Source organism: Ambystoma mexicanum, chromosome 6p, assembly GCF_040938575.1.
Source record: "Ambystoma mexicanum isolate Mex_15411 chromosome 6p, UKY_AmexF1_1, whole genome shotgun sequence".
NCBI classification, from domain to species: Eukaryota; Metazoa; Chordata; class Amphibia; order Caudata; family Ambystomatidae; genus Ambystoma; species Ambystoma mexicanum.
Window position 1 is genome coordinate 359,485,525 of NC_090935.1, and position 14,073 is coordinate 359,499,597.

General features: G+C 45.8%; 1 protein-coding gene and 1 long non-coding RNA gene across 2 annotated transcripts in view; one reads left to right on the forward strand and one right to left on the reverse strand.

The window, feature by feature from the left end:
- LMBRD2 (LMBR1 domain containing 2) overlaps positions 1 to 14,073 on the reverse strand; it is a 1,998,085-nt gene that overhangs the window by 1,896,590 nt on the left and 87,422 nt on the right. The window contains exon 2 of the mRNA XM_069627129.1: positions 10,430 to 10,645. Within this exon, the coding sequence (XP_069483230.1) occupies positions 10,430 to 10,603 (174 nt within the window). The 5' untranslated portion in view covers positions 10,604 to 10,645. The remainder of the gene's footprint in view (positions 1 to 10,429; positions 10,646 to 14,073) is intronic.
- Positions 1 to 14,073, forward strand: part of LOC138511451 (uncharacterized) — a 680,777-nt gene that overhangs the window by 315,290 nt on the left and 351,414 nt on the right. The window lies entirely within an intron of this gene.

Consider the following 14,073-nt stretch of genomic DNA (forward strand, 5'->3'; position numbering starts at 1 on the left):
CGCTTGCAGGCCCGCCCTCAAATCGTCCAGTGCTCAATTTCCCCTAGCCCTCTCACCTCCCTGATTGGCCAGCTCACTGGACAACAACAAAAACTGTGAGTGTGGCATGGGTGGGAGTAGATCATTTACTCTACTCCAGAAAACCCCTGCCACTCTATCGTACCTCCCAATAACAGACTGCCATAATATTAGCAATCCACGCTTGGAAAAGAATTGTGAATATTATAGCCTGCATCGCATCTAGATAGGACTTTGAATGTTAGCATGTCCACGCTTGGATAGAATTGTGAATATTAGCATGCCCGCACTTAAATAGAATTGTGAATATTAACCTGCGTCGCATTTAGATAGGACTTTGAATGTTAGCCTGCCCACACCTAGATAAGAGTTCTGGACATTAGCCTGCGCCGCATCTAGATAGGATTGTGAAGGCCAACAAGTGCCACACTTACACAAAACTGTGAATGTTAGCATGCTAAAGATAAGGTAACCCACTAACCAATATAAGCTCAAACTCTGCATACTTATCTCACTAAAAACTCACACAAACATCTCTCACACAACAAGCCGCATGCACTTCACAACTGTGCAACAACACATAAGCCGGAGCAACAGCACACGCGGACTGACACCCATCCAATACCCGCACCAAAGCTCGGCACCCGGTGTATATCGAGTTGAAGCTGCCAACAGATCACCACTCCTCTCACTATCCTATTCCCTCTTCACCTTACTAACCCATCCCACCTTATCGTTTACAGATCTGCCAGAGCGCCTGGGTACCAATTCCGTTGGTGACGGTGCGCGATACAAATACCTTTTACATTTAACATATTGCTTGTCCCTCATAGGGTGTGGCTTGTTAAACACGGTTACTGCTGGGAAAGGCTTATCTAGACTTAATTGGAGGATTCAGTTGGCCTCACATATTCTGAGAATCTGTTCTAACCTTTTTACTTCCCTTAACCTTTCCTTTCCTTTCCTTTCTGCAACTCTGAATCTGCAAAGGATGCTAGTGTAATATATAAATGCAAATACTATCCTTATGATTGAAGTCCCCACCGGGTGCAGGAAAAGTGTATGAAGCATATCCAAAGATTATTCACTGGCTTGATTCTGAGAAGTAATTCCAAAGTTTATTTGTATTGCTAGAATCTCTTGCCTTTTTAAAGTATGCTTATTTAAAACTGACGTTAAATAAATAACTATTTATAACTGAACCCTTGAGTGTAAGTGTTACTTGGCTACTTGTATTTACGGATTGTAATTGTACAGCTCTACAGCTCACATATACCCCTCCAGATAGGCCTGGCTGCTCAGTCACACTACCAACTTGTGTAGTACAGACCTATACCAAAAGATGGGTTACCTAATACCAAGCAGATAAGTCTTGTGTAGTCTAACACAGTGTGACTACACCAATTCTTACCCAACAGAAGGAATCCAGCTGGAACAACTTCTTCATTTCCAAGGTACTGTGGGACTTGGGGTACATTATCCTTTTGCCATTTGGGGTGCTTCCCATCTTTGGGAGTGCAATTTAACCCTACACTAAGTTGACCTCAAATTACTTGCATTGGCCTTACAGCTTGTGCTTTCTAAAGGTGACTCCACGTGAGTTGCTGTGATTTCTCTTTTGAACACCAACTATTTAAGAACAATTAGAAGAAGAGCATCAGAACTTCAACTTTGCCCATTCACTTTGGCTGTCCTGGCTCCCTAAAGTCCTCCTTCTGAAACTATTGGCTTTGGGAGTGCGTGTTCCCTTACAGGTTTTAAATGTTGAACACTTTAATGCTGGGATAATAGACTGCCTGCATCCCTTTGGGAGAATATAACTGTTCTTATAACTTATCAGTCTGTTCTGATCCAACCCTAACCTTTCATTCCCTTCCTTAAACAACTCAATACTGCAAAGGTGATACTATATAAATGCTATACTGACCTCAACTGACATCACCTCCGGGTGCTGGAACATGTGTAACATATGAATGAATTTCTCACCTGCTTTATTTTTCACTTTTTTTAATTGAATCCCAGCTTGGTTTTAATGTTACAGCCAATCACTGCTTTTTAAAGAATGCTTTAAATATCCTTGTGTATACATAAATTATATGACTAAGTGTGTAAGTGTTTAATTGGGTACTTATATTTACAGATTTCACTGTACAGCCCTACAGCTCACATTACCCCTCTTAAAATAAGCCTGGATGCTCAGTCACACTACCACCTTGTGTAGTACACGCCTATATTAAAAAGGTGGGTTACCTAATACCAAGAGATATTCTTGTGTAGTCCCACACCAGTTATACTGCACTAATTCTTACCCAACATTGGGTCTTTAGACTTTGCACACAACAGGATATAGCGGCCAGTTTGCTCATTTGGGGATTAAAGTGTGCAATGCACTGTTGTGGAGATCTAGTGTCCAGCTATGCTCCGAATGGATAAAGTACTCAAACTTCTTACTTGCATATAGTGCCAAGCTCATTTGAACATTCAGTTCAGGACCATATTCTCCTCCGGTTCTGTGCTCCCATTTGCTGCATCTTGCTGTCTGGCTCTACTCTGGGTAACTGCTCCCTTACTTCAAAAGCACCCCAGACCGAGGTGCCATGTTCACTAACAAAGGACAGCAAATTAAAAGGGGTGTAGTGGTAGGGGGATTTTAGTAAAAGTCCCAACAAGCACAAAAATCGGGTACAAGAGCCAAGAAAATAAAGAGGGAACAACAAATGTAGAGGCCCCATAAAAAGCGACAGCAGACCTCTTCCCAAATGGAATTTTGCCCAGTGGCAATTCCAATCATAATTGATAACCGAAATATCTGTTATGAACTGAACAATGGGCTTCTCAGTTTAAATCCATATCCAGCTAATACCATTAACTTCATATACAAGTGTGGTAATGTGTAGCGTGGCAAAACTACATATTCTAGGGGACAGTTACTCATGTTTGTATTTGTGCAGCCCATTAGCTTATTCAACATACAGCCTGGTCACGCAGACTCATTAATATGCCTGAACTGTACATGGGACATTTAGACAGACAGTATCTTGGATCTTACTTTCCCCCCCAAGTATGGGCATTTTAAGGATGCACAGTACTGGCACTAGAGCACTTCTTTCTGGAAGACAAAGAAAGAAGGTTTAATCATGCAAATATAAAAAACACGTGGTCTGGAAAAAAGAATCAGGCGTAGTGATGTAGGTGCAACATATAAAGTTAAAGAAAAGGGTTACTTTTGTACAAAATAGGCTTTGGATTTCCTACAGTTGGACCCCTTTTCTAATGATATGAACTAGTAAAAAAAACATGGAATTAAATGCCATTTGCTGCTAAGTACAGACTCAAGCATTTTCTTTTTTTTTTTTTAAACAAACTTTATTTTATGTTTTATTTTAAGAGCTCTGGTAATAAACAAACGCATTCAATAGAACAAGGTATTGTTCAATTCTTTTCTTGTTGTCTTACCCTCCTTGTATTATCATTTAGTTCACTGATTTCTTGAACATAATATCTAACAATTAGCAATTAACTTTGTTCTCTCCCCCTCCATCTCCCTGCTTATTCTTATTGCGATAGAGTTCGGTTGAGTTCATACATAATATTATCATTTGTGTATCAATGTAGTTTTCTACTCCAGATAATTCACTCCTGGGCTTTGTTCATAGTATGGAGACCCTACGTAACATTCTGGGTTTAAAGTACATATGTTCATGGTCTCTGGTGAATTCATGAAGGGACATCCACGTGTTCAAATATTTCGGGTAAGAGCCGTAAGCCATGGCTGTTACCTTCTCCGGGGCCATGAATCCCCACAGCTTAACCCACCACATGGCTTCCACTGGTCCTCGTTTGGCTTTCCACATATGTGCCAGATTAATCCACGCTGCGTTTAACATGTTGGTAATGAGCCTAGCTCTGTCTCCAGTTTGTGCGTAAAAATTCTCGATTGCCGCCCCTAGTAATATTACTAATGGGTCCATGGGGAGTTGTACCTTCGTTATTTCCTTAATATGACTCATGATTTCTTTCCAATATGCCTGTGCCCGAGGGCAGGTCCACCATATATGAACCATATCCTCCCCACTTCCCCGCAGTCTCGCCAACACGATGAGGGGTACCTAGCTTTGATAGAGTTTATTCGTTGTGGAGTCATGTACCATCTGAGGCATAGTTTAAATGCTGCCTCTTTGATTGAGGCACATTTAGAGTTCTTCGCTGCTCGATGCCATATATGCCGCCATGTCTCTATAGGAATAGGCTTGCCCACCTCCTCCTCCCATTTCCTCATATATGGGAGGATTTCTTCCGGGTCCACTCCACATAGCAGGCAATATAATCGCAATACACCTTTTTCTGGAGTCCCTTCTTGTATGGCGAGTTCCAGCCCTATAGGTTGCCGGGAAGCTCCTCCCCTCACTTTTGTATTTGTGACCCAATGCCTAATTTGAGTGTAATGATATTGTTCGTTTTCGGGGATCACACATTTCTCCTTACATCCTTCAAATGTCAAGGGTACCGCGTCTATGTAAAATTCTTTTAAGGTAAGATTCCTCCCTCCTCCCCAGTGGGACCAAAAGTGGTGTTGTGCAACTGGTGTGAAATCTGGATTATTGGCCAGTGTGAGAGACCCCCCTAGTTTTAGCTCCTTATTTCGTAGGGCCTTATCCCAATACCAGAGAGTGGCCTTTGTTGTTTCCGACAAAAGTCTGTTCCCTCTATGTCTCGGGCGTAAGAATCCCAAGCTTCCTAACGGGATTTTTGTTGCTTCCTTTTCTAGATTTACCCATCCGTTTTGGTTCTCTCTTGGGGGCCATTGTAACATTGGTGCCATCTGTTCTGCCCAGAGGAATCTACGAAATTCCGGTACTCCTAGCCCTCCTATTACCAGAGTTTGGAATTAATTTTCCTTGTGGATTCTTGGCTTCTTTCCTTTCCAATTGAAAGCCATGACTCTTCTGTAGATTCTGGTTTGCTGGAGGGGGTGGTGGGGGCGGGTTTGGGGGGGGGGGATTTTCAGTGGGACTGCACCCATTATATTTAGAAATCTGGGGAGCAAGGACATCTTAACTGCCACTATCTGCGCTGTCCAGGACAGTTCCCGCATATCCCATCTTTTCAAGTCTTCTGTTAGGGTTGCCAGTAGCCGCTGGATATTCGCCCCATAAAGCTTCCTGTAAGTAGGTGTTAGGTTTATGCCTAAATAGGCTATGGGTCCTTGGCTCCATTTTAGTGGGCAATTCTTCTCCCATTCTGCTAGCTTATCTGGGTTTTCATTGATAAGTGTGTTAGATTTAGGGTAGTTAATATGAAATCCCGAGACTTCTGCAAATCTCTTTAACAGATTGTTAACAATGTGATTGTGTGGGGGCTCTGTGTCCCTTAGAAAAAGGACATCCTCCGTATATAAAGCAATATTTTGGATTCCGCAGGTCCCCATCTCCACCCACAGAATGTTTTGTTCTGCTCGTATTCCCTGCGCCAGCGGCTCCATAGCCATTTGCTAAAATTAACGGCGAAAGGGGGCACCCCTGCCTAGTACCCTTGGGGATAGGGATGCTTTCAGTTAGTTGACCATTAATCATTAACCTTGTAGGTGGTGTACGAAATTGGCCATAACCATGCGGGAGAAAATCGGGCCACATCCGAACTTCTCCAAGACCAACTGCAGGAAGCTCCAATCTAGGCTGTCAAATGCCGTGTAGGCGTCAAACGGTAATACCGACATGGGCTGGCCTGTTCTCTGCACCCATTTAATGATATTTATAGCCCTACGAATATTGTCGTAGGTATGGCGTCCTCTTAAAAAACCTGCTTGGTGCGGATGAATTATTTTGGGGAGGATTCTCACCAGTCTGAAATAAGATAGTGGAGTAAATCTTTGCGTCTCCATTTAGCAGGGAGATAGGACGGTAACTTGCACATTCTGCGGGCTCCCTGTCTGGTTTTAAGAGGAGGACCGTAGTCGCTGGACTCGTATCCCCAGTTACCTGCCCGGTATCTCCTATATAATTAAATAGGTGTGTTAGTGGGCCGACCAGTACATTTTGAAACTTTTTATAATAGGCGTTACAAAGACCGTCCGGCCCGGGGCTGTGTTCTAATTCAGGGTATTGATGACTCCTCTCACCTCCTCTTCTGATATGGGTGCTTCTAGCTCTTGTTTATCACTCAGCAATTTGCTGCAAAACCATTCTTGCCAGGAATTCCGTTTGCATCTCCCTTTGTAGTTGGTCCCCTGATATGTGTTTAGCGTAAAATGTTTGCATGACCTATGCCATCCCTTTTTCATCCTTGACTATCCCTCCCCCTGGATGTCTTAGTTGGTTAATTCGGTTGCAGTTTTTGTGCTTTTTCAATTTGGCCGCTAATAGCCGATTAGCTTTGTCTCCTTTTATATAATACGTTTGTTTTGTTTTAAGAAGGGGCCGATTCATCTGCGCAATGCGCTTCTAATGAGTCTTTAAGTTTGCTTGAGTTCTCGCCAGGCTCTTTGGGATTTTTTGACTTTATATTGTGTTTCGGCTATCTGTACTTTCGATTCTAATGTTTGCCTCTCTCTTTCTTTTCTCTTTAGGAAATGTGCTGTGTGTGCAATAAATTCTCCTCGGACCACCGCCTTACTAGCATCCCATATTATTCCCCAATTAATCCCCTGTGTGGTGGTCTCGGAAAAATAGTTTCTCAGCACCTGTTCTATATCCGTTCTCAACGCCAGATCCTTTAATAGCAGTTCATTTAGTCGCCATGGTTTACGAGCCTGTGGGATAGCTGCGTCTGATATTAGGATCATGTCGATCCGGGAGAACCCTTTATGTACTGGAGAACCCTTTATGTACTGATGAGTAAAAGGTGACATCTTTCTCCCGAGGACGGAAGAAAAGCCAAGTTTCAATTAATCGTTTATTTAATTAAAAGTCTAAGGAATTGAGCCAGGGCTCATCTATTCAGATTGTCGCTGGGTGTTGCTGAAAGAGTTTTATCCATTGAAGCATCCATGACGCAGTTAAAATCTCCCCCTATAAGGATGTGCCCTCTTCCCCATTCTGCTATTTTTTGGGAGAAGCTCAATCAGGAACTGATCTTGCTTTTCGTTAGGAGCATAAATCGCCACCATGGTCATTTGCTGGTTCATTAGTGCCTCCCCCCAGGATTCGGTATCTCCCTTCCGGGTCCCTTTTTACATATTTTATCTCGAAATGGACTCCTTTAGCATTGAAAATTCCCACCGCTCTTTTTTTTGTCCCGCACGAGTCTAGGAATTGCGTTGGGATGCCTCTGTGTCGCAGCCTATGCTCGTCCTTCGGGAGCAAGTGGGTTTCTTGCACCCACACCACTGAGGCTTTTAATTCCACCACTCGTCTCATAATTGATCTCCTTTTTTAGGGGAATTTAGCCCTTGCATTTCGAGCGTGATAAACGTTAGGTCAGCCATTTTTGGAGTAAAGCATCATGTTGCTAGTCTGTCCCCTGCCCCGCAGGGATCTTTAAGTACTACCTTTATGTAATTTTGGTCTTCAACCGCAAGTTGCGTTTTGTATAGAGTTCTTTCCCTTCCCCATATCCCAACTTCCCAAAAACGTTAAACTTTAACAGTTAACATATGCTGCCACCGCAGCTCACCAGGAATCAACTTTCCCAGGAACATAGGGTTCTGCGTTTTCCCTTCCAGCCCCCGCCCCCCTTCAACCAAACCCCATTCTTGCGTTGGACATCTTTGCCTTCAATGGCGTGACCCTTTAATAAGGTTTAATTAGTCCACTGCTCGGTTTTACCTCTGCAGGGCCATCAATCAAGTTCCTTAAATAGTAATGGCAATCCAAAATATACAACCTATAACTTACAGGTGTCCTTTACCCTTTCTTGTGGGATCCTCATGGCGGGGTTGTCTCCTTTTGTTCCTTGGTGCAACCTCGTGAGCGAGGACGCGCTGGTTTCCATTGTTCTCTTTCGTGGGCCCTGCTTTCCGTGGATTGATCCGATTAATTCTTTCAGTAGCACCCTCGTTCTCCTCTCCTCTCATGAGTTCCTCCAACTCCTCTTCCTTCATGATTGTGCATCTCTGCCCCTTCCATTCAAAACGAAGTCCGCTCGGGAAGATCCATTGGTACTGTATTGCCCTGTTTCTCAGCAAATCCGTTACCACTCGTAACCATTTCCTCTTTTTTAGTGTGGCTTGAGCTAGGTCTTGGTAGAGCTGGATGGTCTTTGCTTAGAATCGAATGGATTCTGTTCTACGAGCTGCCTTCATGATGTCCTCTTTTAGTTGATATAGGTGTACTTTGGTCAGCACATCCGGGGCCAAGTTTCTATTGATTTGATAGGTGGAGTAGACTCTGTGGGTTCTATCCAGTATTATATGTCTCTCATCGCCCGGGCCCAATATTTGTCGAAATAGCTCTGTGACCGATCGTTGCAGCTCAGAGTCCGAAATTGATTTAGAAATGCCACGGATCCTTATATTATTGCGCCTTGATCCATTTTCGGCATCCTCTTGTTTGCTTTGTACTCGACCCATTTGCTGCTCCAGTTCTCGAACTCTTTTGGATAACTCATCTTGTTCATGTCCCTGTTCAGCCAGTGTATTTTCTGCTTCATCTATTCGTTTCACTACTGCTGTGATCCCTTTATTGAGGTTCGCTATTGACTTGGCCAACTCTGAGGCGCTGTCTTGAATGTCTTTTTTTAGCTCCTGTAGCATCTCCAACAGGTCGGACTTACGAAGCGGTAGATCCTCCTGTAACAGTTTGTCCCCTTGAGTGGGGGAGTGTACCTGAGCGGTTGTTTGTTGCAAATTGCGTTTTCTGGGTGTCCGCATATTGCAGGAGTGCCTTGATATCCCCAGAAGATGAGCCTTCCTGCTTTGGCGCTTGCATAGCCATATTTATTGGAGGTGTAGCGCAGGATTCTGGAATTAGTGTAGACCCAAAGTCCAAATGTGCCCTCAATTTGGTTAGTTGGGGTTGTCCCGATTTCTTGCACTGCAAGGCACACACCAATTCTCAAGCGTATGGATGACCCCACCTTGTTTCTGGTCGTGTAACTTATGATGTGTGTGTAGGAGTTTCTGGAACTCTGGTCACCGGCTCATTCTAGATCAGTTTTCTTTATTGCGGAATGAGATTTCTTTTGGCTCTTAGCTGGGACCTGCTATTGTCTCTTGCACCTTGCGTATTCGCCTGGCATTATCATGCTGCCAATCTGCCAGGCCCTTGCGGTGTGGGTCTTTGGTTTATGTGGTCACCGGAGGTCTCCTCGACCCACAGGGTCTTCTCCCTTTTGCACCCTTCTGTTCGCTGCCTTCATTTAGGCGCTTGTCATCGCTGGTGGGCTAGGTCCGTTCCCCCCCGCCAACCCGTCTTCACTTTATTTTTCTTTCTTGCCTCCCTGCATCAGAGCTCGTGCCGCGGTGCGCCGGGTGTTTCCTGCCCCAGGGGTATTCGCTTTGCTTCTGCCGCGGCCGCCTCACTCACCCCCGTCTGCGCCACCCGCACCTCTCCCAAGCTCATCCCATGCACGCTGGATCCCACACCACCCACAGCTGCGGCTCTCGTCTTGCTCACCTCGCCTCCAGCTAACACCATTTGCTTCACTGCCCGTGTGACGGTTCCGCTCCTGTGACCGCCGGCGAGTCCACCAGGTGGTCTGCTCCTCATGCTGCCATTGACGGGGTCACCCCAGCTCACCATATTCGCTCCTTACATGCGTTTCAGGGGGTCCTGAGTGCCCCTACTCAAATGCCTTGCAGTCCTCTCTATTTTCGGCGTATCTCCTCGCTCTCCTTCCCCACCAAGCCATCAGTGGCCACCATTTTGGCGCAAAGTCCGATCCCAGGCTTCACGCAGCCTTAACTTTCTTTTCAGGGAATTTCACCACCTTTTTAGATCACAGTGTGCCTCCGATGTTCATATATGCATGAGTCCTTTCTGTAGGGAGGTCGGCGTCCCAAAAAAGGAGTATGGGCTTTGGGGCCGAAAGGAAACAGAGCTCGCAGAGGAGTCATCTCACCAGGTCCTCAGCTGGCCACGCCTCCGACTCAAGCATTTTCTGAGAGTGAGTGGTATACTCAGAAATGTCCCCTGCTTGCTATGCTTAGGTACTACCCTGATGCTCAAAGCAGAAACAGGGCTACTTGTGATAAGACGAAATTGCCCTGAACGCTACACAGAGGACATCCCAACCTTTAAGAACTGTCCTAAGCATTACATTTCACTATTTTATGGTCGTCGCCATTTAAATGCATCAGAAACCACCATCTATCTGGGAAATTAATCAAGACCAAAAAAAAAAAAAATTATAAAGTTGGCTAAACGAAAGAATACTTTTCATGAATACCCAAAAAAAGGAGATTTAAAAAAAACAAACAAAAAAAAAATAAGATATATAAAATCAGTGTCTTTAAGTCCATTAATATGTTTCTTACCGTACTGACATCCAGCGGGAGAATGAAAACGATAAGGAAGCAAAGGTACCATGCCAGCAGTGTTGCTACAATCACAAGTCTGTGCTGCTTCTTAAAATCTCCATAGCGATGAAGTATGAAGAGGGCCAGAAAAAAGACGAAAACTATCTCAATGCCCAAGGCCGCACCACTCATTATGATGTATCACTCCGGCTCCTCTGCAGAAGGCCTAAGAACCTGGAAAAGAAAAAGCAAAATGCTGCCAACACATTTTAAAAACCAGCTACAATTGATACAGCCAACACCAAGCACGACATGTATATTTCTGAATTTTCACCACTATGGGCAGTGCCACATGTTAGTACTGGGGTTTACAAAAGGTTAGTCCAAAAAGATTTTGATGACTAGTTCACAGAGAATTTGGGAATTTATCGAGCACAAGCCTAGCTTCGAGAAGCAACAAAGTTAAATGCATCTGTAGGCATTAGAGGAAGGAACAGTCCTTGTGGCATTTATTATAGGCAAATAATTGCCTATAATCTTAACATCTTTAAAATCTGCAAGGAGCTGGGGTGTGGCTTGGAGCCATGGCGGTCGGATCGGCTCTGTGAGAGCTTCCGGCTGGCGCCAAGCATCCAACTGCTATGCCCCGGTGAGACTGTAGTTATCTACGGCGTGTTCGAAAGCTGAAGTTCTCCGGAGGGCTTTGACCAACTTTGAGCCCGAAACGAGGTCAGGAACCAAGAGTTTGCCCGTCTCGAGCCTGGATGCGAAGCTGGGAAGGAGCAGTAGCAGAGATTACACAAAGGGACCACAATTACTGTTACTCAAGCAAACACTGACTCGAGGTTTCAGGTAAAAAAAATAAGTACATTTATTTTAAAACCATTTGTTATAAACACAACATTTCTATTAATTCAAAACCACACGTACAATACACTACAACCAACCAATTCACTTTGGTACACTCTAACTCAAGGTAAGTACCCTATGTTTTAACGGACCAGTGTTGTGAAACAAAAGACGTTACTGGGAATACACTTGCAATCACTATTTGACACTAATGACAGTTAGGCCTTACTAAAGAAACGCGTATCCGCAGCAAGAAATGTTACCGGAGCAAAAACACACTTAGCACCTGAGTTAACCAGAGAGAGTTGGGGGCAAAAATCATAGGCAATACTTTTGTCAAGGCTGACAGAATCAGAGAACACTATTTGACAGAATTCAAGAGTCAATAAGCCGTAGCCAGTGTCAAGTGGAACCGGGTTCCTGTTGTCGAGGATCACACAGTCGGACAGTTCAAGATTCAACGTTGCCAGGAGTACTTAGATATTGTGAACAGAGGAAGCAAAAGTTGTAAGGAGGAGGGAAGACAAGGGCAAGCCTTGGAGGCAAAGAAAAGGGATTCACTGTAATTCCTCAAGCAGAACACAGTACCTTATTCAATAAAGAAGCTGGTGCCACGGCAGTTGTTCCTGTTGGTTTCCTGCAGACCCACGGATCCTGGAGCTTCGGTGTGAAGGACGACGTTTGGAGGGGTCTGCGCCACACAGGGATGAAGCCGGCAGCAGCGACGGTGAATAAAAGGTGCGCTCCTTAAAAACAGGAGAGGCTCTTCAGATGTCTATCCGGACCACTACTGCAGTGTGCAGCGATTTCGACCAAGCAGAGGATCCTCTGGCTGTGGAAGATGAGCTGGTTATCCCCACAAGGCTCAAGGGAAGAAGACTCCGGACTGGATCTTCTCTGGTTGTCGAAGGGTAGATAGCTCAGGAATGCAGCAGGGCTTCACCGGGACGGGGTAGTTGCAGCAGCCGTCTTCTTCTCCGCTTCTCTTCGGTTCCTTGTAGTTCCAGTGGCGACTGACTTCTAGCCCAAGAGACCTGCCTTTTATGCAAAAATCCCCCATTCACACCCAGCCTGGCTGTCAATCACGCAGCAGGGGGGTTGTCCGGCTCAGACAACCACCTCAGCCAATCATGGCAAAGTGTGACTTGGGTTTCCTAGGATACCCTTTGCAGGGGGTGACTACACCCCTCCCTCACATTCAGCCCACCTAGACACCCAGGCGCCTGGAGGAGCGCCTCTTGGCAGAAGCCCACCAAAAGACAGTGAGCAGAGGAGGCAAACCTGGTTTGCCACGCAAAGTAAAACATAAGAAGGACTATAACAAAAATAAATGGCGAATAAACCCGACCAGAGCCAAAAGAAAAAGTATTTGTTCAAGCGGGTTTATGTTCGGGGCTAATATAATAGCCTAAAACAATACCACGTTTATATTATATAATCGCGGTAGAAAAGTTAGGGTAGATAACACTGCCACCAGCCAACTCTAAATATTAAAAGAGCGAAACAATGCTCTAGGAGGTACAGATAAAAAGGGATACAGAGTAACCCTTTCTAGTACTCCATGTAAGATGGTGTGTACTGGAACTTTGGTTAAATGACTAAGTAAAGTTAATGGCAACTTTACCCTTTTCTGGGGGACTGTAGAAATGGAGTCAGTGGGAAGTCTAAAAGACAACCCTGTGTCACTGCACTGAAGGTGCTGTGTAACACACAAAATAGGGGGACTACTGAAGTGGTGTACTGCAGCGTCCACAATCACAAAAACAGGTAAAAGACACATGGCAAAACATGGGTAAGAGTGGGGGAAAATCTCACACTCTTACCAAGTGAAAAAAATAAACTCCAGAAATCCAGCAAAGCTGCTGGGGCACTCACTAGGTGAGGGAAATTAGCCATAAAATGAGAATGCTCCCCAACACCCACAAGCAAAATGGTGGATACCTCCCTGCTCGGATTTCGCTGGTGGCGTCTGCCAGCCAAGCAGATCCTGACCCCCCCCCCCCTAAGGGCAACACAGCAGAGGGACCTACAGCTCATCCTAGAGCGGGCTGAACTCACCCGCTCAGGCAGAATCGCTCACCTGCACTCAACAGAAGCGGGACCGAGAGCCCACCCACACAGAGCCACCTCCGCCCGCTCCCTGTAATCCGGCGGCAGCAGCAGAGCAGCGATGCTGATAACCGGAACAACTCACCGGGTCGGGGAGAGGTCCCAAAACAAAGAAAGAGCCCCCGAACCCTGGCGGACTGCCGCAATCCCAAACCCAAAAGGCCAAACGGCATCGGCAGCGGGCCCCGCAGGGTCGGAGTACAGCATCCCCCCCGAGCAAACCCCTCCCTCACCATCCCGAGCCCAGAGAAGAAGGAGCAGCCAGCAGACAGAGGGGAAGGGGCACAAAAACTGACCATTGGTCTACTTAATTGCCCGTCCCAGCTGCACCTCCGCGAGAAGCCCGACTGCAGCAACTAAAACGCAGTCCGGACAGCCATCAATCACTCGCACTGCGCCTCAGGCGAAGCAGAGGTCAACCGCCGCAGCAGGGATACCCTCAACGCACCATTAGCCTGCCTGGACTGGACTATTCTCCCTCCTCCCCAAACCCTGCTCACACGGAAGGGTAAGAACAGAGTAAGCTGCAGGGCAATACTCCAGGCAAGTGACAGCCCTGGCCCGGACCACCCTTAACCATAGAAGGCCCAACAAATCCCCAGCCAAGCATCAAGCTGCAAAGCGGGCGGGGGTGATAACGCAACTCTGGGAGTGGGCACCTGACGGCCTCCCGCCCAGGACTCAGGAGAACACACACATCCAAA